This window comes from Camponotus floridanus, unplaced genomic scaffold (assembly GCF_003227725.1).
Source record: "Camponotus floridanus strain SB8 unplaced genomic scaffold, Cflo_v7.5 scaffold4, whole genome shotgun sequence".
NCBI lineage: Eukaryota > Metazoa > Arthropoda > Insecta > Hymenoptera > Formicidae > Camponotus > Camponotus floridanus.
Genome location: NW_020229547.1, coordinates 712,131 through 728,377, shown reverse-complemented (window position 1 = coordinate 728,377; position 16,247 = coordinate 712,131). Strand labels below are relative to the sequence as shown.

The window sequence follows — 16,247 nt, the reverse complement described above, 5'->3', positions numbered from 1 at the left end:
TTCCGTATTTCTCTCTCCCCAATGAAACAAATGCCTAGACGTTATTCAAGGTTCCGTTTCATTGCGATGCAAAGTTAGAACAACGCTATGATAATCAGAAGGGGGCGACTGCGACATTAGCAAGATTGATAATGGATTGTCACGGAGATTGTGTCAGGCTATTAAATGATGGATGTTACGCAGAGAATTTGCATGCTTTTTCGATTTACACAATATCTTTCTTCGTAATTCTTTTAAGATCATAATTATATTAAATGGCACAAAAAGAAGTAAAACATAAAAATAATTGGAGCAAATAATAAATACACATATAATAATAAAAAAATAATAAATACGAATATAATAATAAAAATAAATAATAAATAAATAAAAAACTAAAATTAATTAACTTCAAAACATGTATCACTTCACAACTCTCATTAAAAGAAAAATGATCTATTACACGAAATTACAGTAAAGATTTTATTTCGCAATGAGAATCATTAAATTAACATTGTATCTCTTGACGCATTCCATGGTAATTAAAAATGATTTATAGCGAAATATTGTTGAATTCAAGAGGAATATTAATAAATTCACAATTATTTAAATTTCTTTCATTTGCAAGTTCGTAACTTATATTAATAAAGTTTTCTGTAACATTCTCAAATAATTTTACAATATTTCTTGCATATCGTACAATACATAAATCAAGCAGAATCGCAGTGAGTTGGGAGCGAGGATAGCCATTGGAAAAATTTGAAAATGAAGGCCCGATGAGTTATCGGAAACAGCGGCATGTGAAAAACGCACTCACCGCTGCCAAAAAAAAAATTACACCCACTCGAGTTCGCGAAATAGGAGGTCGAGGAAAGGGTGGACGCGAGAAGGGGGCGCATGTCGGCGTCGATAATGTGGAATTGTGCGTTCTGGAGGGATAAACAAAAAGGCGAGACTGAGCCAGACAGAGCATTAATCGCGAGTGCAATCGATGCCCGTGATCGCTTTAATCTTCGTCGGTCGGCGACATGCGTGTGGATGAACGCGTATATTGACGAATGTGTGCGCGCGCCCTTTCGTACAAGCATGTTCATCGAACAGGAATCTGGCATATAATCAGAAACAGGGGACGTGATTGTGCGTAGAATGATACGTATTGACAGATGTCATGCTCATGTATACTTGGCCAGTCAAAGGAAAAGTTATGGAAGGAATAGAAAAATGAATCTGTGTCTCGTGATATTAATATCGCGAGAATTAATATGTACATATCATAAGTATAATATTTATGTGAATATAATGCACGAAAAGTTTAAACCATCTTGTGGTCACGTCTTGTTCTTTTAGCATTTTCACGTTGTTTTATTATACTTTAATCGGATAATTGAAACGCCAACGTATAATGTGCCTCGCATCATTTAACAGCAGTAATATACTGACAGTCGTTATTGACGATTGAATGACTATTATATCCTTTGGAATCTCACATTCGCAATTACCATCGATGTGATATGTGGTTTATCGGAGATTGCTGTCAGATTGTCAAGATTTCATCAATTGACAATATGCTTTATACAGCTAGATAGATACGATATTTCCGCCGATGAAATCCTGTTCTTCTCCAAGGTAACCACATGTCAGACTATTTTCTCCAGCGACAGCTATCGCTTTTATTTTTAACATATCTATTCAATATATGTATATGACAGAAATGTAAATGCAAAACTAATTTATTATAATAGAATAATAACATAATCTAAAATTTATATAACTATAATTAAATTTTAGAAAATTTTAAAATGTTAAATAATTACAAAATATGTTATAAATATTAGTTTAGAGTTTATTTTTTAATGAGAGATTTAAATTATTTATAAATATATTTCAACATTTAAAGTTATTAAACCGTTAACTCAAACGTTATAAACTCTGTGAATAAATTTTCATTGGATTTCTTTTAATTGCAAAAATTTCAAATATACGTATCCGCAAAAGTTATCTCATGATTTTCATATGGAAGTAATATTCTCTTGAATCAAGTCAAATAAATTCTTGATTTCATAATTTTTGTTCCAATTAATCTTTATAATTATATCGCACATTCTCAATTATAAATTAAAAAAAAATAAATGAGTATTAATATAGTAATATAAAATATACAAAAATAGGTTTTAAATTATAAAAAAAATAAATTATTTTAAAAATTATTTAACAAAAGCGACAAACTCCGATTTTTTCACGCCTCTATTATTTGTCCAAAAAAAGGCAATATCCCTAATTTCTTCAAGACTTCTTTCCCTCAAAGAAAGACCGCCCAGGTGAAATCAACGAAACATAGAATCTGTCATGATTTCTCAAGCGTTATATAAAAGCGCGTGACGTCGCCGAAAGCCCGTCTCGCTTTTCATACGCATCAAGCATTCTCGACGCGAATACTGCCACAAGCGACGGATGGGGTGGAGATTCGGGGAGGTGGAAAAGTTTTTCTAGAGTTTCTGATCCGTGAAAAGCAGCGATTAAGCGATTTATAAGTGCAACCTTTCCTCCTACTCTCCCCTGGATCGCCCGCATCTGGCCCTTAACCGTCTTACACTTTCCTGTCTACAACCCGCTTACTCCCTTGCTTCCAACGTCCTTGCTATAATTCCCTTGACACGAGAGCTTTTAATGCTCATGCGGTCGTTTTCATGATTCAACGTTATTCATAAGACGAAAACAAAACGTAAGAACGTAAAGAAATCATCGTCCTTTACGCGCAGATGCAGTTGCAATATGAAAAATCCCAGAGCGAAAGTGTTGTCGTTCGCATGACTGCATAAAAGCCACAAAGTTATTCGAATATCTTGTTTATAGTATATCACAAGTTTCGTAAAAGAAACAGATGTCTCGTCCTTTCACTGGATACATAAAAAACTAAAAGACTGACAGACTTATTTTGATCTCCAAGATGCCCGTTGAAAAGTCCTCGAGCTGCAAACTTCTGTTACGCGAACCCAAAACTTTTTTTATAAGATTTAGATGTTTCAGATCATTGTTGGGAGTAAAAACAAAAGTAAGTTTCTATGAAAAATCAATGTTGAAACATGGTGGCATCGAAAGCACAAGATAGAAGATAAAATAAAAAAAAGATGTCGCGTATGATTTATGACTAAAGTTTACGACAAAAAGAATGCGTTGTTTAATAGATAAGTATATATTATGTAATAATAATAATAATTAATTTTCTCGATGTAAAAAAAATAACATTTTATAAAATGCAGTGTATCTCTGCCTGAAATCGGAGAACTGAATTTAAATGAAATACAATTCACGAACGGGGCGATTTCCCGAATGATCGATTCGGGATACGTCGACGCGAGAAAGAACCGAATTACACGGTACGTTAAGGATGTCCTGCGAGCACATCAATCTGGATCTGGCCCCATAAGATTCCGATCTCTCTGGCCCCTCGATCTCTCTCTGTGCAACTGCACCAGGGACACGCAATGACTCACGCGCTTTATTGCGCCTCTTTGCCGCCTACCGAAATCAATAATAGTGACATCATGCGGTGCGATTATCGCAGCTAAAATAGCGCATGAGCTGATTCAGCCGATTCACAATAAAGTATTACGTAGGCGTTATACACTTTCTATTAGCAGTCATTGTTCCTCGCAAACGAAGTAGAAGACCGGCAGTTAACTAATAATAGCCACGACAAACTGAGTGACTATATACAGGTCGCTTCAGGCTTTGCGCATTTTCTATCGATCCTAAATGTATTATATCACCAAGATCTCTTGAGGTGATTAATTTGTTTCACGCAAAAATTACATTCCAATATATGTATATAGGTTAAAAATATAATATATTAATATTGAAAATTTTTGAGCGATCTAAAATAACATCTATAATCAAAACGCAAGTGTGTATTTTAATGGATTAATGAATTACATTTGGCTTTATTCTCCCTTCTTCGGTTATGTTCAGAAACTAGGAAAGAAGGTGACAAGCCGCCGTAGCGAAATTGACCAAGTCGACTAGTGCCGTACAAAGATTTGACGAATCTTCCAAGTTCTCGAGTAACTTTCCACATTGCGAGGATTGCAAGGAATCGGGGAAGAATAGGAGTACAACGGGGTTGTAAGGATGACGATGTAGATAACCAGAACGTTAGACAACGAACCGAAGAATTTCTTATCCCCTCAACAACCCGATGTTTGCGTTTCTGATTGGCCAACACGACTCATCCACATCGCACACTCTTTCTTTTTTTATTTTTCTTTTTTTCTGCACTCCTAAGTATATCCACGTCATCTTTTTTTCGCACCTGCTGCGTCAAATCTGTCATTATATCAAGGAGATAAAGTTTAACGATCCGCCATTTACGACCCTCATTTGCTGACTTAACGACGCAATTATTTTTTATCCTATAAATCCACGCCTGATGATGATAGGCACGAATTATGGAAGTGATGATACGTGAAACGCGGTTTTTAAAGTATTTAAATAATTATTGAAAAAATCTTCATATAAATAATCTGATGTATAAGAAAGAGTATTTTTTATATAAATATATAATAGATATATAAATATATATAATATATAAATATATAATAGATATATTTTTTATTATATCTCATAATAAATGCAATATCTAAAAATCGCGAAGATATTACCGCTATCCTTTTCTATTGATATTTTAAAAATAACGCTTTACAACACTCGGCATTGAATCTGCTGAATAGAACTGCGATGTATTTGTTGGATTAAAACTCACGAAGTATATTCCTCTGAGAGCGGAGTACAAACCCTTTCAATCCACTCATCGATTTCAAAACAACAATGTAATAAAACGAGAAGAATATTATGCGGCAACGCAGTTTACGGCGAAGCATTTCGAATTTTTTAACGCTCGAGCGCTCAAAAGTTCGACCGCGAATGAATTTAGGGAGGTCGGCAAGCCGCAAAGCACAAAAGGAAGGCACACGTTAAAACGAAGAGAGTTACGAGAAGGAGAGAATGGCATTCCCGAAATGCAAGGGCGCTTTGAGCACCAAGGGAGAGAGCTGGCTGTAACGTTAGCGTTGTGCTCTGTGCGTATATTTTTTCTCGCCGTTCCGTCGCCTTTGGCCATCCCGAACGCGAACCCTACGCACATCGCTATAAATATGCCTCGGCACTAGGCTAGGCCAGGACCGAGCTATTCCCATGGCGCGAGCCTTCGCCATCGATGCGTAACTGGTCTGATATATACAGTGCTCCGGGACCATCGAATGTCTTTTTAGCCGCAAACTTTGGTGCAAACGATCTTTCTTTGCGAAAATATGGATAGAGACTAGCGGTTTTCTGAATTTTTTGACACTGATTATCTTTATAATTAATCTATAAATAAAATTCTATTTAAGATTACTTCAAGAAAAAATAAATTCATAAACTTTGTTGTCTTATCTGTTTTTTGAAAATAATATTTTTATATTTTTCTTCAAAATCTATACTTATTCCAAATCAATTAAAAAATCTGAAAAAAGATAACTGATGATTTTAGAACACGTTGTAGAAATAAGCAAGGCAATTTGCGTCAAAGCACAACTAGCTTCAGTTATATATTTATTTTATAACGTTTAAATTGACGGTGATCGCTTTGTAATGTCATAAACGGAATTTCAATATCAGAATTAGAACCGCATATAATGGCGCACTATAGCGTTTATGATGTTATGAAAAAAACGCTTTGTCTAATATTCTCTAATTCATTTCGATATAGCTATATAGCGATTAAAATCTTTGCATTAGATATTCTAGTGCAAAGATAAAAATAATAAAAATAATACTAAAAAGTATTTTATACATAAAAATTATGTGTGTGTGGGTTTTTCTTTGAATGAGAAGTCTAAATTGTATGGAAAACTAGTGAGCATATACGGAAATTCTCTCAACTTCGTGCGACGATAAGACTTCATGTTGACGTCATGTGAGTTCCTCCGAAAGAAAAGTTGTATGAGTATTCAGGGACAACTCCACTCGAAAACATGTCAGCAAATTGTGTTTGTCAGCAAAAGTTGACGGTTGATGTCTTTGTAAGGAAAATATGGAAAGCTATCTGTCTCGCTTCTAAACTAGTTCCTCTAAAATAGAAATAGACAATATATTTCTATAAATAATGTGATATGCATAATCATCAAATTATTCATATATATTATAATAATATATGCGAATAATATTAAATAGATTGTTTAGACAGCAACGATGCGCCGAATTTATGTATAACATAATTTAATATTATGGATTATGCAAATTGCAAAAGTTGCAAGTAGGAATGCTAAAAAACAAAACTTTAGTTTCAATTTTAACACGTTTTAGGTTAAGTAGTTTCAGATTTTAGATAGAATGCGGTTTACAAGCATGAATATATCGCTCTCATTTATAGAAATTGAAGCTTCATTGTGAAATAAAACATGCCAGTATAGTTGAGCGTTAAGCAACTCCATTCCAAATGCAGAAAGTTTTGCCCGATGCAATCGGTTCACACAAATACATGTACATGATGAAAGGATTCACATATGTGTCTCTGGACAAGAATTCACGGTATTTCTTTCTCTGTCTCCATATATCTTTCTCTGTCTGACCACAGCATCCATGATACTACCATATTGTCCAGAAATAATTAATGATATTTGTGACAACTTGTAGCCATCCAAGACACAATTATCATTAATAATGAATAACATAAATATTTAAATAGAGACAGATGTCATATATCTTTCTTTTACATCATATTCCTTTTATCATAAAATTCGCGTAAAATATACATGAATATATGAAATTCCTTTATTTGAATTTTAATTAAAAACTGTATCTGCTTTTTCTTGATAATAAAAGTTATGTTGAACAATCCAAAAAATATTAACGTAATATTAATATTTACATATAATAATATAATTACATAATATTACATAATATATCAATTACATATTATAATATATAATTTAGTAATGTGCATAAAGCATTTATAACAATACATTATTGATCTATATGAGATTGATTCTATTTACGTAAATCAAATAAAGGTAACAAATTGTAAAACAATATTCGACGAAACACCGAATGCTGAAAAGAGGGAAAGAGAAATTTTCTCTGAAAAGTATATATTTCACACAAAATACCGGCAATTTGTTCAACATATCGTGAACATATATGCTGAAAACTGTAAGAGAATGCGGTACTTTGCGACAGTTTTCTGCCAACAAGCACTATCATAGAAAGTTTCCGGATTTTAAAGTTACTCACACGAACAGAAAACAACAAGCGTTATATCGAGAAAAGTTAAACTCTTTCAATGTGTTGTCCTATATATTCATACAAACTTATACATCTCATCGATGGCAAAAGCGGTCAGCGGTTTCGGATACCTCACGACTGACACAGCAATGCAATTATCCCCTCGAGATCCGAGTTTGCTCAATGTTTGGTCGCGTACGCTGTTTTACCAATCGTGAACAATGTTATCAAAAATAAAGATTGCTTAATTTAGTATCGATGCACGTCTTTAAATAGTACAAACTGGAGCACGACAATGGAAAGTTAAAATTAGTTAAAATTAGATTTCCAATAAAGATGAAAGATATATTGTTAATCGATCCCCATAAATACTTGAAATACTTGAAAATGCTTGTTCCTCAAAATAATAAAAAATGTTGACAAATTGCAAATCAATTCACAAAATTAAAAAAGAAATATTTTAATGTAAATATACTATTCAAAAATTCTCTATTTATTCATACTAAAAAAAGTATAGTATAGTCTTTCAAAAAGTCTATGTATTTACATCAATAAAATAGGCTAATAGCTTTCTCAATGAAAGAAGAGTCAAAATGGTTTCACGTTTATATTTTGAAAATTTGCCTAACTATTATTTCTATTAAAACAAACTGGCCGACAAAAATAAAAAGAAACTACTTTGATAGAGCTTTGCTATCCAAAAATGCCACCCACGTGTTGGCCACCCGAATGCAGCTATTGTTGCGAGAACTATCGTTGTGCATAACGAGACTTAGAGTGCATAAACTCCTGAGAGGAATCCGCAAGTCTTTTCGCCGGGAACAAATTGTCGAGGAAATTATCTCGCGCTATCCGACTGATAATAACTGGCGATGATAACTGGCTTACAGGTGCAATTTCGCACCTACCACCAAGAAGTGAAGTCACGGCAAGTGATGACAGACGATCGGATACGGCAAGTGAATGTATGTTTACACCGACATCGGGTCGGACGTGTGTACGTGCGATGACGAAACGACTTAACTCGGTCCAGAAATGCGGAGGGGTACGATCGTGTAAGAGCGGAGCTATAGAGAATGAACTCACCTTCGCTGACGGAGTACAGCTCCGGAGCCCGGGTCTCTGCGACAAACCGGTACAAACCGGACAGCGTGAGAATGTCGAGCACACAGGTGCAATATCTCCGATGACGCGGCTACGCCGCTCGAGTGGTCGGTGTGGACTGCAGAAGAGCCCGCAGATGATATCAGAGACCTAGGGGAGCACTGCATGACATCATCGCGGGCCAATCCGTGCGCATTCAGCGGAACGCATGCGCCGCGTCTGCCACCCTTCGGCGCCGGGGATGCTTGCGATATATCGCAATCGATTGCATCCCCGACTTCGCGCCCCCGACGACGGAGCTCTCTGCTGGAGAAGCTTTACCCTCGTCTTTAAAATGTGGCGCCAAATTTGTTTATATCTTTGCGCATTATTCTTTATCTATTAATTTTATCAAATTTTTGATTAGAAAAATATCAAAACTCCTTTTTTTTAAATACAGTTTATCGATTTCAAATCAATTAATAATCTTGCACGGATTTTTCTGCCATTGTTAATCGTAATTCTTTAATTTTTAAAACGTATTATAATTTCATTATTACTACTTTTAATAAAATAACAAGTTAACAAGTTAGAAATAAAAGTATCGTTAATAAATCTTGTTGAAAACGTGTTATTACGAAAATACTTCAACTTATGCGAGATGTACGTAACTGACATATCAGACTGATACACTTGGTAAAAACACAGACGTGCGAATAATCGTAGATAACTCTTCCCACACTGTCGGGATGTAAAGCTGATAGATAAGCGGGCTGTGATATCAAGTCAAACATACATACATAAATCTTATCAAAGTAACGTTTGCGATAAAAATATTTTGCATATATCCCGATGTTCTTCTCTCGGCGTAGATAACAGGTAAGCTTCTTTGTCACCTTCAACAAGCTGTGCTGAAATATGTAAAATTATTCCGGGATATTCGCGATGTCGGGACCGGTTTACCTGCCGGCGCGGCGTTTTCAAAGTATCCGGGACGTTGTATTTCTCGTACTCACGAATATCTTTTCCGTTACAAGCTCGTGTAACACGCGCGACTGGCTGCAGGTGCGAACAAGGCTCGTGGAAGGATATTATCATAGTCGTGAATACAGAAGCATCTTCTTTGTAAGGCGCGAAATTGCCAGGGTGAAAAAGAGGTCGAGCACCAACAGTTTCCGAAGAATAGCGAAGAGCGCGAAAATGCTTAATTTCCTGAAAAGAGTTTGCGATTCTCCTTGTATCCGTGATTTATTTAGAATCAAAAAATCCTCCGCGTCCTTCCTTTCTTTGCTGAAAGAAATCTGACGGACGACGTCGTATATTCGCATGTATGGAGAAAATAAATATTACAAAATTTCCTATTTTTTTCCGAGTACACATGACGTATATGGCGATTTTACGGCAGCATTTATCAATCTTGGAAAAGCGTCTTCCCTCGTCAAACAATAGCATCCTGATACCTTCTGAATCGATTTTACGTTTCGTGACTTCGCTTTCGCGTAATATAGGGGAATTGTGTATTCTGCGTACTTATGAAACTACAAGCGATACTCGCGTGCCTACACATGTCGAAGTTTGTTCCCCCCCAAACTCGAAAACGTGGTATGAGGAATGGCCGAATTATGCGACATATTGCACGATTCAAATCCGCCCTGTCGAACATAGTCGGATATTCGAAGAAAAGAAAAAACGGTGTTTATAAGAGCAAGGGGAATTGTTTCGACTCACTGACTACGCGTTGCTTTGTGCTATAAAGGCAAATATCGTATCCATCGATATTAAAATTGAAAGATGCAATTCGATTTAAATAAAAATTCATCGAAAAATAATCGCAAACATAAAAAAAATTAATTTAATCGGAATAATCTATTTGACTGATTAGTTATTATTCCATAAGATATGTTACCATTCCATGAATTTATGATATTTCCTCGTGTAAAAAGCTTGAACAAAATCAAATTGCGGCCGCACGATGGGATTTCGAAAGAGAGATCGATCATGCCCTGCGCGTAAGCTGGAAATATGTTCGAATCAATCACAAAGCTAGCCACGAGATTAAGCACAACGGCTTCTTTTATTGATCAACGATGCTTTACCGCTCGCTGAAATTCGCCGCACGGCCTTTTCGGGGCGAGCGATTGGAGATTAGGTGGCTAATGTGCGGATAGCTAGCATTGTGGAGGGTATGCGAAAGATAAATCAGCAGTTTTAGGAACGACTACAGTCAAGCAGAGATTGAAGCCGATAATTACCGAAACACATATATACGTGCACGTTCGATAAATGTTTCTACTTGCTAGGAAAATGTTAATAGGATTAATATTTTATGTAAACACGCGCGATACATTACACAATTTTAATGTGCATATTCAGTAGGTTCTCAAATGAAAACCTTTGAAAAATGGCGTTAAGTATAAAAGATTTCCTTGGCCCTGACACGTAGCCTACTTTGCTGAGATGACGATGGTGCTTTTCATCAACATAACGAGCTATCTCAAAGTTGGACGCATCATAAATAATCACGTCGCGTGTATAGGACGAAAATAAACGAAACATTTGCGACAAGGCGAACGAAATTGTGCGAATATCACGAGCGAGATTTTCCGGAAAAATTTGATGGCGCAATATCGTCGCAAAAAAAGGGCAGCAAGAATAAATTGATGTCTTGAAAGAGGCTCAGGGTGCTTGAATACCGAGCTACCGTCGCGGACTTATTTCGTCCCGTTTCTCCTCGGTACCGTATCTGTACTCTTTCAATACTTTTCTGTCTCCCTGTCTTGGTGGAGGGTGAATTGAGTGACGCAAAAAAATTTATTAAACATTTTCCCAGATCTTTACATCGCTGATTGATGTTCTTCATTAATCCATAAGCGAAATCGATAAACAATTTAACAAGCGGTTAAAAAATACTTCACATGATGAACGAGTTTTGTTTATTTTAACAAGAATTTTATTAAGATTATTTACAAAGATGTTAATAAATGGTTCTTGAATCATTATTATTGTAAACAACTGAAATCGTTACGGAATGTTGAATATTGCATTCAATTTGGGGTTTTTCGTAGTCACTATGCCATCACTGTGGGTTGCATATTTCCATCTCGCAAATTTACATAAGTGACTTATGGTCAGCAAGTATTACCCTCGTACCCAGAGACACGGGGTCGCTCAGTCGTATCTTTGATGCGACGTTCGCGCGGGGATTCAAATGAGGGACGGTCGTTACGAGACCCGGTGTGGAATATCATACGAAAGTATCTGATTTCGTTATTCGCGCGATATTTGCCAAAAAAATCGAGTAATCTGAGAGAGTTTCCTATTTTTTAAACGGCTCTTCTGATATTTATCTCATTTTTATCGTAAACAGTAACAATTATAAATAATAATATTATAAATATTTTTATTAAAATATTTTATAGAATCTATCTCATCGAAATCTCTTTGCACAGTTTTTAACTAACAAGATCTCATTAAAACGATCTCATTAAAAATCGCGGCGATTGAAGATTCATTACCCGTTCTATTGTAGCGGAATATACATACCCTGTAACGATAATAATCAAATGTAACCATGTACGATTAATTTAGTCGACAATACTTCTCTAACAGAGAGTGATTGCGGCTTTTGATTAGCTATCGAAATTGTACTCATTAAATGCAGAAAATCCATTTCAATTCGAATATTGGTATCCTCTCTCTTGTTCATTTTAGCGATTGCTAAACACAATTGTATATCTCACTCTTTGCAAATTACATTAATCCCGTCGAGAGATAATGCCTTCGAGTTTACCGCTTTCAAGATTAAATAATGTGGTATCAGCAAAATCTTGGCAATGATATATGGCAATGCAAAAACTGATTGTAGATTTAATTTAAAGATTATTACGACGGAATGATGTGTAACGCGTGCGTGTACGTATTACACTCACGCACGTTGTCGATTCTTCATGTGTAATTAGCCGTCACCGCTTAACGAGCGTGCGATCTCACTGTCGCGATGGAGATCCATCGTGCGTTATAACTCGTCTGACAGCGACAGGAAAAAGCGATTTTTTTCATACATATATACACGGTGTCTCGGATTTCCCGCATTTTTTCTACGGATTCTTTGAATAATTTGAAATCGATTCTTTCCCGGTATTTCCGAGATGAAGATATAGATTTTAATTTGGTCGAGGCGTGCGTGAAAAAGAGAGCGAGAAATCTCTGTGACATCTCGTGTAATATCACGCGCAGAGACCGCATGAATGATCGTTAATTAATTCCAGACACGGAGCGAATAAAACGACCTGTCGGCAAAAAAGCACACCCGCCTTATATTTCCAATTTTTCACACGCATATATACGAGCATAATAAATACCGGCGGCGGTTACCTTTCGATGACGCGAAGTGCATGGCAACGAGAACACACATTTTTCTCTCCCCTACTCTCTTTCTCGAAGCATATTGTTCCCCCCAGTCAGCGTTTCCTCTGTCGCAATGAAACGTAGAAACGATTCCCTATCATGAGTAAAACGTTTTATCAGATAAAGTCATGCTATCGGTCTCGCGAGATAAGAGAACGGTGACAGACGATGACACATGACGTTCATACTTTCGGAAGTGTACGTGTCGCACTAGCTATTTTTTTCCTCTCCCCATCTCGCGTGTGATTCTCATCTCTATCCCATTTCGAATAGAAGATAACTAAATAAAGTAAGTAATATTTTTCCATTATTAAATATAATCTAACAATTAGCATAAAAAGGAGTCAATAAATTATGAAACATTAATGAATGATGAAATATATCTGATAAAAATAATTAAATCCGCAATTTATCAAATTCAGTCTCTTTTAAATATGATTAAAAATTTTAAAATATTTTAAAATATTTTAAAATATTTAAAATAAATTTTATTTGAAAAGTGTTGAAAATTGGTTTTATTTGTGTCGTGTAATAATACATATCTGTGAACGTCAGTTAAATGGCTAAATGTTTTCCTCACGTGATCGTTATCAGATACCAAAAATTCAAGACGAATACACACTTGAATATACACTTGATTAAATAATCGATCGTATCTGAACGAGCACACCTCCATTCACATTCGTCCTAATCTTATTTGCACTTTAGCCGCGACCCTCCGCCTCTTAAGTCCTCCATTATTCTATATTGAATTGCACATAAATCTTCATAGCAAAAGAGCAACTTGGACCGTGGACCACCTGCGAACCGGTAAAGAAAAAGCGCGAAGTAATTTCTCTTCATCTCTTCGTGCGATAGCATAGAAGCGGGGTAAGGTGGTCTCTTTCCGCTAAAGTAGATTCGTCTCAATCTCAGACCTAAAGAGCCCTAAGGATCGAAGGCATTAAATAACCATCCTTGCCGATAGGTCATGGACACGCTTTATCCGAACCTCTGCGAGCGCTTCAAGACCGAGGGTCTCTGTCCCATCTGCCTCATGGAGATGGAACTCACGCCTCGGTACTCTTGTGTCAACCAGCACACCGTCTGCCATCGCTGCAAGCCCTACTACTACGGCTGTCCCACGTGCAAGGCGCCGTTAGATGTGGAAATTCTGCCGCTACAGACAGACGTACCGCCCTCGACACATCACATGCCGCATCCCATGCCACCACAATCGTACGACAATCATGGTCCCAGCGCGCCGTCGATGAATGACTTCCTGGACCACGAGAGAGGGTTTTGGGAGCCGTCCGTACCGTCGGAAGATCAACAACTCGAATCGTGCTCGTACTCTCATCTAGGATGCTGGGTGAAGATACCGGAACATTTGCGCGTGCTGCATGAGTCCAGGTAAAGAGTTATTCTTATTGTCGCCATTAATGTCACTGTCATTAATCGTAAAATTATAATCTCAGGTGTCAGTTTCGACCGCATTTGGAGGAGCAGCACATGTCTACCGATCTTCACCACGATGATTTGGTAGAGTGCTCGTATGCTGTAGCGGGTTGCAGGGTACAAACGGTCCCATGGCGACGCAGTATTCACGAGAAGTTTTGTAACTATAGAGATAGGTTTGAAGCCGTAAACGTCATTAGCGACGGTCTTGCGTCCGCAACGATCGCTAATAACGATTACGACGGCGATCCCGACGAATTGGTGCAGTGCAAGTTCGAGCGATACGGCTGCATGGTGAGAATGCCGAGGAGACGGAAATACATGCATGAGCAGAAATGCAACTACAAGAACCATCAAGGAGACGTATACGATGGGTTCTTCATTTATCCTGCGCAGCCGGAATTAGATCCTGAGGAGCAAGTGGAATGCCGATGGTCCGTACACGGTTGTCGGGTCAGACCGAAACGCTATCGTACGCAAATCCACGAGGATAAATGTAATTACAGGATGGAAGAGTGCGCGTACAAGGATTACGGATGTAGCGCCATGTTTACGCCGGCTGGAAAATATGCTCATGAAAGAACTTGCGAATATGCCAATTAGATTAACGATGTGTCTCAGATAAAATATAATTTTGTAGAATAGATGCATATTTACTGGAAGCGATCGCAAAAATATTTTTTCCATATTTTAGTTTTATTTTTAAGAGACATCGTTCAAGAAGTAGTCGCAAAAAACGTTCTTATTTTTCGTGACGAGAGAGAATAGCACATAAATATACAAATTGCTTTCGAAAGAATCGATTCGTTTGTAATCGTTACGTCATATGGGGTATCAATAAAAAAAATTTATTTTCTTTATGTTGAACAAACGAATAATTAGAATGTCAGTTGAATAAATCAAACGAATGCATGACAATTTTATTAACAAACTGCAGGCGAGCACAAAATTCGTACGGAGGTAACGATAATTAACAACAGTAAAGCAAGTTTATCGTCAACCGCTAAAACGAGAGTCTATTTTACAGAACCCATTAACAACGATTTCTCTAAGAACCCGTGGGATAATATACGGAAGAGGATTATTTACTCTATCTATCTCTCTTTCTCTCTTCGTCCCGTTGCAAGATAGCGAGACTTACGCTGTCGGTCGGGAGATCATCTTGAGCATGATCGTTCGGAATGAGGGGGTGATGGCATGGCTGGGATATCCAACACCTGCAGGCTAATGGTGAGTCTCCCTGTGCGCCCACGATCACACGCCCCCACCCTCTCATCGTCGCTCGATGAAACGACACCTACACGTTTATAGCGTCCATTTATAACGCCAGCGTGTGCAAAAGATGGGAACGGTCTTCGCCTCGATATCCGACGCTTCCAAATGTTAGTCTCGAAGTCAATAAAACGCGTCAGAATCAAGCATTATGCAGCCTTGAATTTTATTTTGTCTATTAATGATTAAAAAATAAAAAGCAAATTATACTAGATTATTATAAATAATGTGCAATAGCTCTTTGTTATATCACTATTGCAACATAACTGGCAATATAAAGTAATATTTATTTAATGTAGTATATATAAGCAAATATTTAAAAAAATCAGCGAAGTTCAATACTTGTGAATAAAGGGCGCGAATGAAGATCGAAATCTATTTCTTGTGCCATGAAAATCTCTGATACTCCCCTGGGTAAAGGCTTACGCCTTCGTTCCTAAATAAATATCGAATGGACCGTGTCGCGAAAAAATCTTGTCCGTCCGCAACGTGAACGATATGCCATCTCAATCTGGTCAGAACTTTAACATTCAACGATGGCCTCCTGGACAAAGGACTGCAGGGACTGTTTTACATAGTAAAGACCAAAAAGGATCCCTACGTCTGACCAACGGATGCCTTAAAGAGGATACCGCATCGTATCTAAGTTCATAGTCGTACACAAAGAGAAATCGCCATCTCAAATTATATATCCGGGAACAATCGAAATAACTCTTATTCAAGACAATGTCATCCCTCGATCGCTACCCTTTACCTTCTCTAATTGCGTTTCAAGCGCATTTCATTCGCTGATTTTTAATTAACCAATT

General features: G+C 37.0%; 2 protein-coding genes across 4 annotated transcripts in view; one reads left to right on the top strand and one right to left on the bottom strand.

The window, feature by feature from the left end:
• LOC105248820 (nucleolar and coiled-body phosphoprotein 1) overlaps positions 1–16,247 on the bottom strand; it is a 118,122-nt gene that overhangs the window by 60,812 nt on the left and 41,063 nt on the right. The window contains exon 1 of one of the 2 annotated variants that reach the window (XM_020026746.2): positions 8,326–8,490. The exons of the other annotated variant lie outside the window; for it this stretch is intronic. The gene's annotated coding sequence lies outside the window, so the exon portion shown is untranslated. Of the gene's footprint in view, positions 1–8,325; positions 8,491–16,247 lie in introns of those variants that run through there. 2 annotated transcript variants of the gene reach the window in all.
• LOC105248817 lies at positions 12,816–15,806 on the top strand. Of its 2 annotated transcripts, XM_011253822.3 has the most exons (4): positions 12,816–13,018; positions 13,502–13,599; positions 13,697–14,121; positions 14,187–15,806. In XM_011253822.3, exons 3-4 carry the CDS (start codon positions 13,700–13,702, stop codon positions 14,767–14,769), a joined length of 1,005 nt encoding a protein of 334 aa, XP_011252124.1. In that variant the 5' UTR covers positions 12,816–13,018; positions 13,502–13,599; positions 13,697–13,699; the 3' UTR covers positions 14,770–15,806. The 2 variants fall into 2 exon arrangements, with proteins under 2 accessions (XP_011252124.1, XP_011252125.1); XM_011253823.3 differs by lacking the exon at positions 13,502–13,599 and having other exon boundaries at positions 12,848–13,018.